This window comes from Peromyscus leucopus, chromosome 5, assembly GCF_004664715.2.
Source record: "Peromyscus leucopus breed LL Stock chromosome 5, UCI_PerLeu_2.1, whole genome shotgun sequence".
Taxonomy (NCBI): domain Eukaryota; kingdom Metazoa; phylum Chordata; class Mammalia; order Rodentia; family Cricetidae; genus Peromyscus; species Peromyscus leucopus.
In genome coordinates, this window is record NC_051067.1 from 74153418 (window position 1) to 74166774 (window position 13357).

Consider the following 13357-nt stretch of genomic DNA (forward strand, 5'->3'; position numbering starts at 1 on the left):
GATCACTAAATGAGAAGATGCCTTACAGCTGGATCTCACTGAAGAATTTCTTCAATTGAGGCTCCTTCTTCTGATGACTCTAGCTTGTGTCAAGCTGACACACAAAACCAGCCAGTACATGATCCTTGGAGGTAGTAAAACACTGTGGTGTTTTGGGGGTGTTTTGCAGTTTAATTTACATAGCTAAGCTGGAAGAGATGAGTAATTGAAACATTTAAGAAGGATAATGGTTTATGAATACCTAATTTGTTGCAGAAATAGCAGATGAATTTAGCTGCTCTTAGCCCTTCAGATGAGTTTTCTTCCTTCTTGACTTCATTTATTTTGAGGATTAGCTCCATATTATTATATTATGTAAACCTACTTACAAGCTACCATGGGATATTATTTATATGACATACTGAGTTACTAAGATGTAAACAACACACATATATGTGATGAAACAGCTGTAGGGAACTCATCCTTTTTTATTCATATTAAATGTGCTGGCCTAGACTTCCAAACTCTTAGTGCTCAGACTTCCGGCACTCTCTTGTTTTAAACATGATCTCTGAGCAGAGAATCTATCAACTAGCCATTGTTCTGTGCTTGTCTCATGTATCTCTCCCGCAGAAGAGGAGGAAGGAGGAAGAGTAGCCAGATGAAACAATGTGGATCTGACTTTCGAGGCCTTTCTCATGCATCACAATACAAAATGAAATGAAAATCTCAGGGGGCAGACAACAAAAGGAATCCTAGCATTTTAATGAAAACAAAAAATGTCATACAATTGCTTGAAATATGCTAAGAGAACATTACATTTAGGACTGCAATTAGAAAAGTTGAATATCTTTGCCCTGATGAAGGGGTTAGGGTTCATTCATACTTCCCTGGAGTTTGAGTGGAACAGAAGACTGGGGGATGTGTGTAAGTTTCTCTATGTGGTTGTCTCTCGGTTGTGGTTTGTTTCTGCCCTTTTAGGGGGCCTGCCACCCAGCTTCCAAATAAATTACACAAGGAAACTTATTCTAACTTATTAATACCCAGCCTTAGCTTGGCTTGGTTTCTAGCCAGCTTCCCTTATCTTAAATTATCCTATCTACCTTTGCCTCTGGACTCTTCCTGTTCTCTTCTGTGAATCTTACTCTTTCTTACTCTGTGACTTGCTGTGTAGCTGGGTGGCTGGCCCCTAGTGACCTCCTCCTTCTCTGACTGCTACTTCCTTTCTCCTCCATCTCTTTCTTCTCCCTTTTCCCAGATTTCTCCTTCTATTTATTCTCTCTGCCTGCCAGCCCCGCCTATCCTTTCTCCTGCCTTGCTATTGGCCGTTCAGTTCTTTATTAGACCAGAAAAGCAAAGTAACACAGGTTCAGAGTTAAACAAATAGAACATAAACAAAAGTAACACACCTTAAAATAATATTCGGCAACATCTCCCAGAAAATACTAACTTTTACCTTTGGAAACGGATGATGCCAGAAAGCAGTTGGAACTCCAGGCAGATGCAGTGCTTAAACTTTTAAACAAAAAGGAGGTTATCCAGTTGAGTAGCCCTGGAAACCCAATCAGGTCAGGAGTTGGGGAACTGGCCCAGCTTTGTCTTGCTGCAGCTCAAGAGATAGAGAAATAAAAGAAGAGAAGAATATTAAAAAGCATTGGAAATGTGAGAAGAATAATAGAGTGTGAGATTAAAAGTAAGCCAAGGGAGGAAGACTTCTTAAATCTACTCAGACTAGAGTATCCAGATCTGAGAAAGAATGCCCTGGGTCCAGAATGTGGGAAAAGACAGAAGACCTTGTCATGGTCCCAATAGAGTAAAGCTAAAGATTACTTTCCAAGTGAAGTCACCTTTTGTTAGCAGTCTCCAGAATGTCAAGAGTGTAAGTTTTAAGATTTAACAAGCTTGCTTCTCTGTAACCAATTGCAAGTCAAATGTTCTGTTCACAACCCACACGGTAAAAAGTCTACAAGGAGCCCTCATGAGTGGTTTACTGCCCGCTGTTATCACAATGGAACTAAGGAGTGAGAAAAGCTTATTGCCTTACAATAAACTGCCAGCTTCCATAGAAACAAATTGTTAAAATTAAAAAAGTTCAAAGAAGTTGCATGAATGTACCTATCTGCTTTAGATGTCCTCTGTTTGGCCCCATACTAAATATGATTTTTAGTGGATTTGGAAATTGAAACTAGCTTAGGTCCTTTCACCAACAGACAACTAAACTGTTTCTTAGATAAAATTATAAAGGTATTTTAGTAATAAGGCAATATATAGTCATTAAAGAAAAATTATAAAACAGTTAAGAAACAAGTAAGCCCCTCATTCATACTGCTAAAGATAAGCACTGTTAACGCTTTAGGTATTTTTATGTATGTGTGTGTATTTGATACATTTTAAATTTTGGAATCCATATAACCAGAAAGGACAAATGAGGGAAATTGTAATTTCACACAGTAGGTCTATAGAACACTGATTTAGAGCATGTGGGGAGGAAAGGAATAGAAATAATAATTTAAAATCAAGTCTTTCCAAGGCCTTCATTATACATGGAATCAGTAATTCTGATGCTTATAAAGCCCCAGGAGAAGAAGCAATAACAATAATTTTAAATCAACAAGATCCATTTTAGTCCTTGTTTTCTTGAATGAAATACTGTTGACTAAGGTTCTGGTAGTAGGAGAGACATGCTATCAGTATGACACACGTATTCTTGCTTGTCTGCTTCAAGTGTGACATTTTATATATGGGTATATAACATATGTGTATGAAAATTTATCATACATATATTTACTTTCATTTTTACAAAATTGGGTGATTACACAAAAAAAAACCAGTATCAAAGAACTGAATCTGAAGGGGTGATGTGCAAAGACCTTTCTCCCAGCCTGTTCTAATCCTTCCATTTCAGAGCTAGCCTAGAGAAATCCTTCAGGAGTCTACAAGGTTTTTGTTTGTTTGTTTGTTTGCTTTATTTTTAAACATACAGTTTCAAATATTGCTATGTTCCTAAATTTAAGATCTATTTTTGCAAAGCTAAAATACTGTTTTAAAATTTAAGCTTCAAAACAACCACAAAATTGCTTTTCTCAAGATACTTCCAGCCAGAGCTACAACCTGGCAGTAATTTAAGGCTGATTAAATTGAATGTAATTAATGTCAGTATTATTTCAAAGTAATTTTTTGGAAGGTCATCACCATTTTCACTTAAAGTGTGGGGAACCACTACTTCTTCTAGATATAAGAGGAAGCTTGCTATGTAAAGCACTTACTTGTGTCGGCTAGAAGACAGGATTTCCACTACAAGAGGATGCTTACAGACACAGATCCATTTCCACTCATGCGCCTTTCTGTGCCAGTATTTGAAATGGCCACTAAATACCTGGGTTCATATCATTTTTCTAGGACATATCATTCATATGTATACATGTATGTTGGGCATGAAAATGTGTCATACATGATTCAGAGACTGTTATCTGTTGCTTAGTATGGCAGTCCCATTACAATGATTAAAGAAAATTTCACATGACTCCAGGAAACAGATCATGTCAAAAGTTTATAGTGCCCTTGAATAAAGTACCTGCTAAATACATTTAAGACCTAGGGAAGGCCGCTTTTCTCCAAAGGAATTAGAGAAGGTGGCAGTCTAGAACAGTCATGTGACATGTGGGCTGACATCAATGTTCTGCATGTTCATGTATGCGATGAGTTTGGTTTTTCATATCTCCAGAAGCATAGGGAAATAGCCTTCCATTTTGGATGATCATGAGCTTCTTTTTTAGCCTGATGTTCTAAAAGGAGGGAGGAGGGAAACGAGGAAACAATACCCTTGGAGACACTTTTGCTTTAAGTATTAGTAATATTAATTTACATAGCAAAATTGTAATGAATGTGGTACCTTGCAGATTTTAAAATTAGTTTAGTCACGTTCAGCCATTAATATGTTTGCTTTGTAATTAGAATGTAAACCCTTGGGAAGAGATGTCTCAGTAGTTAAGAGCACTTGCTCTTCTTCCTGAGGAGCAGGACTCTGTTCCCAGCATCTGCACTGAGTAATTCACAACTGCCCTATAATTCCAGCTCTAGGGGAATCCAGTGCACTCTTCTGGCCTCTATACATTCTTGCACACATATGCCCATACTCACATACTCTCTCTCTCTCTCTCTCTCTCTCTCTCTCTCTCTCTCTCTCTCTCTCACACACACACACACACACACACACATACACACACACACACACACTTAACAATAAAATAAATCTTAATAATATAATTTATTAGTATGTTAGCTTTTCAGATTTTATGTTATATGACATTGGAATGAAATCCTCATTCTTCAATTTCTAAAGCAGTAAAATAGCATATTGAGAATTGGGGAATATACAGTGTATGAGGAAAGTTAAAAGGGGGATTATAATTACAATAAAACCTTTATATAAGAACAGCCCTTGGTTTGGGCATGGGATGAGTCCCCTTAAACAGAGTTCTGTTTGTGCATGCACCTGTGGATTGACAGGAATTCTAAAGCAGACTAGTATTAAATCCTCCTTGCTAGCTTAAAGAAGAGCTTTATGAAAAACTCAATTGGAGATTATTCTAAATATTATGTTGTAAATTATTTAAGACAATTGAATAATTTTGAGACACACTAAAGCTTTATTTGAAAAGGTTCCTCTTTCTGAGTGTGCTTCTCAGAGGTAAAAAGTATTTATACAGCATGGAAGACCCCCAGCACCACAGAAAAAGAGAGAAAATAAATAAGAAGGCATCTCAAAAAGTATTAGCAAATCCACCTATCACTGTTTAAAGTTTTTGAGACTATTCACAAAGACAAGTAAATAATTACCTACTGCTTCCCTCCTTCACTTCAGTTGATGTTTTTATAATAAAGAATGTTACAAGAATCTATTCAGACATGACATGCAACTAAATTTTCCTGACCTACAACCTTAAATAATAACTTTATAGTTCTGTCAACTTAAAAGTCATGTATGCCTTTATTTTTCTGTGAGGAAAATATATGCTATAGAAGCAGCATATGTTTTTCTAAGTACATTGAGAGGAAATGTTTCCAAACATGCTAGATTCTGAAGCAGAAATCTCTACCTTGACTGCTAACATGGAGAACTCTCCTTTCAGATTTGTGCTCGCCCCGAGACTTCAGCCTGACTGGATGCTCATGCTCTATTTTGCACATACTCACTTGACTGTGACAGTCACCATCGGGCTGCTTTTGATTCCAAAGGTATTCCTCTAGCATTGCGTTTGTTCTTGCCAGGCAACTGTCTGAAGGCGCGTGGAGTCTTTTCTTCTCTTAAAAGTATCATAAAAGTATCTGTCACAAAGGGAGTGTGGGGATTTGCTTGATGCTCCCAGAGTTGTCTCTAACATTCCTCCTCAAGAAAGTGGGCGTCTGTTTCTTTGGGAAATTATTAAACATCTTAAATAAAATGTAGGGACCTTAATTTATACCAGAACCCACTATCTCTTTTAGTCCCTTTCCAAATATTTTTATTTCTACTTCACTCAATTTTTACCACTTATTCAAAGTCACTTTTGCTGAAGCTGGCAGTAGCAGCAAGGTGTTTTACTTCTGGTTGTGAGCCTAGCCCTTAAAGGCTGGGCAATCTCTCCTGCCAAGCAGGAATTTTTCAAGAGCTGTCCTGCTAAGAACTTCTCTGTATTCACCTTCAGAGGAATCTTGTGTCAAAAATTTAGAAAATTTTTGTGTAAATAAAATTAGTGGGTGTGATATTTTGTATAGAGGAACCTCTATAGTGATATATTCTAGTTAAGATATGCCTAGGCTTAAAAGGGGAAGTGGATAAAAGCATTCCAGGATCCAGCTGATGTGGACTTCACCTTTAACAAGCTGTGAACTGTAACATCAGCCAAGACTCTGATCTGAGTTTCAGTTTCCTCGGAAGTAAAACTCAGAATATGTAAGATGATATTGGAATTTGGGCTAAAAGGATAGTATACAAGTTACAGCATTATAGTTATTATCACAACTGTTCTGTTGTGTACGGAGAAACATGGTGTTACAGCAGCTAAACTCAGAGCTGTGATTTCTTGTCTTTCACTTTTGGCTTCATCTCACTTCTCACATTGAACCTTTAGGTTCAACTTGACTGAAAATACCAAACAATTACAAACAATAAATATTAGTTGTACTGCCTCCCTGAGTTACGTTAACTGATCACACTGTTTTCAGAGGTTACTTTGTTACTGTAGTTTATCCAAGTTCTTTAAAATTTTGTAATACAAATTATATATTTATTAGATTAATGGATACTTAGACTGTTCCTTCTATATACTATTACTGAACTACAAAGAGAATTTAAATCTATGTTCATGCAAGAGCCTTGTTCATGAATGTTCACAGCATCATTATTCATAACAATCTAGATGTTTATCAGCTGATAAATGTATAAGTAAAACATGGTATATCTTTATAATGGAATATTATTTGTCAACAAAAAACAAATTTAATGCAGCCTGGGGAAATCATCAGTCAGTAAGGTACTTGCCTTGCAACCATGAGAATTTAAGTTAAACCCCCAGAATCCATGTATATACATATAAAGCCAGATTAGTGATATACAGTTATAATCCCAGTGCTGAGGAGTCAGACACAGATGGGTTGCTGGGACTTGCTAGCTGGACAGCCTAGCCAGCTAAGAGAGTTCTATGCAAGTGAGAACCTAGTCTTGAAAAATAAGGTGAGGGCTGGAGAGATGGCTCAGAGGTTAAGAGCGCTGGCTGCTCTTCCAGAGGCCCTGAGTTCAATTCCCAGCAACCACATGGTGGCTCACAACCACCTGTAATGAGATCTGGTGCCCTCTTCTGGCCTGCAGTCATACATGCTGTATTCATAGTAAATAAATAAATCTTAAAAAAAAAAATAAGGTGAACAGCCTGCCTCTGGTCTTAAAAAATAAGGTGGACAACATGGCTCTGGCCTCCACATGCACACACATGCATGTGTGAACACATGCACACAGAGGCACACTCTCATTTACCCACAGTACACCCCCCACATCTGGCAGCTGTACTTAGGAGTGGGGCAAGGGAAAAGGAAGGGAGTAAGATAAATATTTAAACTAGCATTTTAGATAAAGCTCTAAGGAAAAATGATGAAGCAGGAAATGTGTAATATCTGACAAATGCCCATTTGGGTTTTATTTTTGTGGTGCTGGGGATCAAACCCATTGCCTGGAGCATGCCAACCAAACACATTTACCGTTTAGTTATCACCCCAATTCCTGACTCTTTCTTAAACTTATGCTTGTGTCAAAGATTTTGGTTGAGAACAATTCTGTTCACGTAAGTGCCCTCCAGGTGGTATAACCTTGTGAGACGTGGGACACTACCATATTTACCACTCATATCTTTAAGTCTGTGGTACCTACAGGTCTCCCAGGGAAAAAGGAAAAGCAAGATTTAGTCACCATGGTTTTTCAATAAGTTCTAATTACAAAACAGAGATTATTGTTAAGTGGAATATTTCTGCTTCCCATGTTGTTGTGTACACATGGATAATTGGTGTTCTAGTTTTATTACTCTTGCTGTGATAAAACATCTTGAGGAAAGAAGGGGTGCATTTGGCTTACAATTCCAAGTCATAGTCCATGGCAACCAAGGCGAATTTGCAGCAAGAACTTAAGTCAGTAGTCACATCACATCCACAGCTAAGAGCAGAGAAAAATGGATGCACTGATGCTGCTTAATCATTTCACCTGGCATTGTCTCATCTTACATAGTTCAGGCCCCAAAGCCTAGGGAATGGTGACACCCGCAGTAGTAGAGGCCTTCCTCCATCAACTAACAACCAAGACAGTCCAAATAGAGACCATGCCCAGGAAACAACCCGATAAAGAAAAGTACTCAGCTGAGACTCTTTTCTTGAGTGATTCTAAGTTGTAGCAAGTTGACATTAAAAACTAACCACCACAGTTGACTAGGCTAGTTGTTTAATGAAAACTGCCTTTAAAAACCTTTCTATCATAAAAGAAATGATCTATTAAATTTTAAGTATAAATACACTCTGAAAATTAGACAAGATTAAAGTCCCAAGTGATACTGAATACACAGTTCATTGTGCACACACCCAAGTTCAGTTTTGCTTTCCTTTGCAACAATATTTTCACAGTTGGTAACAGTTGTCTGAGTCTGGTGGAGCTGTCTCTACATGGTCTATTATTTTTAAAGAAATGTTTGAACTATTGATAATTTAGGGCAAGAGAATCCATGTTTTCTAAGCTTTTATCTCAATTTTCATAAGACATTGTCTACACACTTGACTAGATTGTTCTGACTCTCTTTCCCGCCTGCTATCACTCACCCAACTCGCTCTTCCTGACTTCAATACCTAAGGAAAATGCAGACAAGTCACAAAACCAAACAATATCACATAAAAATAATCAAAATGGGATAAAGGGGGAGCTTGATTAAAAATGGTGTGCTTGAGGAGAAATTTCTAGTATCAGTTAAATTTTCCATTTTAATTTTAATACCATCTGAGTGAAGCAAGATAGTACTGTGCTCTGTAGGAGTCCCATGTCTTATAAAGAGCTCACTGATGACCAAGGTGTGACTAGAATCAGATATCCTGTCCACTGGGTTTTACCTAAAGCCACATTCAGTAGCTGGAAAGTCACATCCCTGTCTCTAGGGCTAATTATCTGAAGCAGAAATTATTGTATTATATAACATTATATCAAAACAGTTTTCATCCATATACAAGTACATCAAATTGCTTCTCCTAAAGAGACTTTCCTATGATTCTTCTACTTATTTTCTTTTTCAAAAAGCAAATATATTATGGAAAATGAGCAAAAATTAACACTGGAGTCCTAACAAAGAAACAAGGGTAAATAAAGTTGGAGTGAAAGAGTGAACGGAGTTGGTGTTGCCTCACAAATAGCTCTAGCACATTCCAGGGAATGCAAATCACAAACACAGCCACAAATAATTGTTAAGCGTTGAGTGGTGAATCCATCTAGATGAAGAAATTAGGTTAGCGTCAGTCCCTTAGAAGATGTTGTTCTATCTAGCCATGGGCTGACGGCTATGGCTCATGCTGAATATCTATTGCAGTTTTCACATTCAAGCAATAATCCCCGTGATGACATCGCGACAGAAGCCTATGAAGATGAGCTGGACATGGGTCGTTCTGGATCCTACCTGAACAGCAGTATCAATTCAGCCTGGAGTGAGCACAGCCTAGACCCAGAAGACATCAGGGTAAGGCCAAAGGGGCTTTTTATGTGTGTCACATTAATTCAGTTTATGCCAGTGATGCAGATAAGCACGCTTGGATTGAAGCATCTATGTGCACTCGTGGTTTTGTCTATTTCAAAGAAAAAGAGAATGTATGTGTGGGACTGAAGGCATCGCGAAGTAAGTCTACAGTGTAGAGTCATGCTAAAATTGTGCTGCACAAAGCTGTCTCAGCTCTCACACTTGCGCTGGTCACAGTTCCTAATCTTGACCGGCATGTTGGCATACCATGCGTTTAGCAAGGTAAGATACACCTGTGAGCCTGTGAGCAGAGAGACTGGCTTGTTTAATATAATGTGTGAAAATGGATCAGCCTCTGAAGGAAGTAGATGCTTGGGACTACTTTGCTGTTGCCAGGTCCATCTCTTGTCAGTCATGATGTATCAACAGCTACAATGCTTCCAAGCCCCTCCCCCTCCACAGCTTACTGTTCAGCAGTTCTTAGGATGATGGGTTTTGTTATAGTCCAGATCCAATCTTTGCCAAACAAGTTGAAAATTCCAAGTCTTTGCTCCATGAAGCAAAAGTAAAACCTAAGAATTTGTGTCTTAAAGTTCAAAGTTTGTTTAAGAAAAAAAATCCACAAAATTATTAGAAAGTTAAGAGCAAGTAGAAATTGATGAATGCATTCATTACAATTGTCTGAGAAAGCTCAATCTTGTTTTTATAAGAATCAGTCAGGTATTTTCTGTGGCCTCCTCTTCTAAATCTGTGCCTTTTTAAATGTCCTCTTGTCCCGGCAGGATGAGCTGAAAAAACTCTATGCACAGTTAGAAATATACAAGCGCAAGAAGATGATCACCAACAACCCCCACCTACAGAAAAAGCGGTGCTCCAAGAAAGGCTTAGGGCGGTCCATCATGAGGCGGATCACCGAGATCCCAGAGACCGTCAGCAGGCAGTGTTCTAAGGAGGACAAAGAGGCCACAGACCACGGTGCAGCCAAGGGAACAGGCCTTGTCCGGAAGAACCCCGCCGAGTCCTCCGGGAACACAGGGAGACCCAAGGACAAGGACGAGTCCCTGAAAAATCGAGTCTTCTCTCTCAAGAAATCCCACAGCACGTATGACCACGTGAGAGAGCAAACCGAAGAGTCCAGCAGCCTACCCACAGAGAGCCAGGAGGAGGAGGCCACGGAAAATTCAACCTTGGAGTCTCTGTCGAGTAAAAAACTGACACAAAAGCTCAAAGAAGACAGCGAGGCAGAGTCCACAGAGTCGGTGCCTTTGGTGTGCAAGTCAGTTAGTGCTCACAACCTCAGCTCAGAGAAGAAGCCTGGGCACCCGCGCACATCCATGTTACAGAAGTCACTTAGTGTCATTGCAAGTGCCAAGGAGAAGACGCTTGGGCTGGCTGGGAAAACCCAGACTTCGGGTACGGAAGACCGATCTAAGTCCCAGAAACCTCTGCCGAAAGATAAAGCGTCCAACAGGAAGTACTCGAATCCGGATAATACAGACACAAAAGATTCTGGCCTCCCAAACTCCAATCATTTGGAGGAGCTAAGAAAGCCCCAGAAATCCGGGATTATGAAACAGCAGAGGGTCAACCTCCCCACTGCCAATTCTGACCTGAGCCCCAGTACCACCCAGATAAAGGACAATTTTGACATTGGAGAAGTGTGCCCTTGGGAGGTTTATGACCTGACCCCTGGTCCTGTGCCTTCAGAACCAAAAGCTCAAAAACACGTATCAATTGCAGCTTCTGAAGTGGAGCAAAACCCAGCTTCTTCTTTGAAGGAGAAGTCCCATCAGAAGCCTAAGGCAGCTGAAGGTCTTCACCAACTCAATCACAAGAGTGTAGACAAAACAGAGGTGTGCCCCTGGGAAAGCCAAGGTCAGTCCCTTTTGGAAGATGAGAATCATCTGATTTCTAAGACCCCCATTCTCCCAGGGAGAGTCAGAGAGGAGAATGGGGGTCAGCTCTACACAACCAATATGTGTGCTGGGCAATATGAAGAACTGGCCCCCAAAGCCGTGGTATCAAAAGTAGAGAATGAAAATCTCAACCAAATGGGAGACCAGGAGAAGCAGACATCTTCCTCTGTGGGTATCACTCCTGGCTCCTGTAACTCAAGTAATAACTCCCACCAACCATTAACATCACGAGCAGAAGTGTGTCCTTGGGAGTTTGAGACCCTAGATCAGCCAAATGCTGAAAGAAGTGTAGCTTTACCCACCTCCTCTGCTTTAAATGCAAATAAGATAGCAGGGCCTCGGAAATAGGAGGTCTGGGACACTTTCCAAGTGTAGCACCTTGGGAAGAAAAAGAGTAATCCCCAGTGTGATATAAAATAGATCTGAAAATCAAAACTTACCAAGAAAGTTTTATCAGCGTGGAGAAATACAGCTCACGGTGTGTGGTGAGGTGAAGACGTGTGCTGGAGAAGGCTGGAAACAGCGGTGCGTCACAAGGAGGAAGTCAGGCTCAGCCATGGAAAGTCATTCCCAGAGCAACACTGGGAAAGCTTGGCATTTCAACTTGTTTAAGGGACAGTGCCCTGTCTGTCTTTACCCATGGAAATGGATGGTCCTAAGCAAGATTAACCAGGAGGCACAGAAGATGAAGGCATGGATTTTGAGACAGGGAAAGCTTGGATGTCTGTGACTGGAATTCTAAGTAGCCGATGGAAAAGACCTACTTTACCTATTTAACCTTGGTAGCACTGCTAACTTAATGCACCCCAATACCTTTTATATAAATGATTGCTCTCATTTTCTTAAAATGTATGTTTCAGTACATTGTTGTGTCTCAGATTCAAGCATTCCAGATTGTATAATTTTTGCAAATAACTTTGATATTATGTGACACAACACATTTATGCAATCCACAGCTACTCAATTGTCATTGCAAACTAGCCAGTAACTGCTATCTATCAACTGTAGTTGATTCTTGGAGTACAGTAAGCTTTCTCTGGCTTAGGAAGCCGTAACTGTTATGATGTAAACTTTTAGTTTGGACTGTTGTTTATATAGTGTGAAGTTGGACTCTATTATTTCCCATCATAGTTTTTGTAATGTCTTAGTTTTTTTTTTAATATAAGTTGAGTTTCTTGTTCTGCACTTCTTGTAGGGACTCTGAAGCTCTATTAGTCTTGGAGATCAAGTGGTCCTGCTTAGTCATATGTCTCAGTAAGTTAAGGACAACTTATCCATTGTTTGTTCCCAGTCAGCACTAGACTATCCCAATACATTGTCCTTTTGAACTCTTTCAGTATTTCATATTACCATTTCCTAAGGAAGAAGCTGAGTGAGGAAACTGTGCTGTGTGTTACTACCAACAGAAGAGGAAAACTCTAGGAATGCTGTGAGAATGAGAGCATACTGCAGGTCCAGGAAATTGCCTTTCACAACAAATACAGAAAGGTAGCTCCTAATAGCACTTTCAAGGGATTATTTTTATAAAGAGAAAAATTAATGATAGCATCAAGATCATTGTATGGATATATTTTTATTATGCATACTGAAAATATGATATTTTAAATTACCTTAAACTATTTATTCTCATAAACTTTTATTCATTGCTTTACCTAGGTTTAGAACTTGCTGGGCTCAAATCCCAAAGAGATTTTATAACCTGATTTACTCAAAGCCCATAAGGTGTTATGGGTTTTTCATCCTCCCCAGCACCAGAACTTACAAGTCCGGTAAACTATCATTGCAAGCCGCCTAGCTCAGAATGCCAAGCGTAAGATTTGTTCAAAACCCTCGAAGCACATCTTATAGAACTTGCTGTATTCCATACTGATCTCCTACCATGAACATCCTGAGTTGCTGATTTAGCACTAAGGATGTTATCTTGAAATGAGATTCCAAAGTTCCGTCACATTTTATGTAAAAACGAATCATCCAAAGCCAAAGCCCAGGCTTGCCTTTCTCCCATCATCACAAAGACTGAACAACTGCTTATTTGGCCAAGACATTTCCAGCCAAAGGAACCGTTCTTTCATTTGGTGAGCAATAAGGAGAATTTGCTAGGAGGATGGAAAATGGGGAGAAGGAATCAGAAGGTAGATACAAGACTTTTCTTGTTCTCAGTGGAAGATAGAAACAGAATGCTTTGTATCTATCATCAAACTTTTCTCAGTGTTTATTTTTTTATTC

The 13357-nt window shown here is 39.3% G+C and overlaps 1 protein-coding gene across 1 annotated transcript in view; it reads left to right on the forward strand.

Moving 5' to 3' along the window:
- Positions 1-12547, forward strand: part of Gpr158 (G protein-coupled receptor 158) — a 360681-nt gene extending 348134 nt beyond the window's left edge. Inside the window, exons 9-11 of the mRNA XM_028892013.2 lie at positions 5112-5217; positions 9072-9218; positions 9998-12547. Coding sequence (XP_028747846.1) covers positions 5112-5217; positions 9072-9218; positions 9998-11479 — 1735 coding nt within the window. The 3' untranslated portion in view covers positions 11480-12547. The remainder of the gene's footprint in view (positions 1-5111; positions 5218-9071; positions 9219-9997) is intronic.
- The last annotated feature ends 810 nt before the right edge of the window (positions 12548-13357 follow it).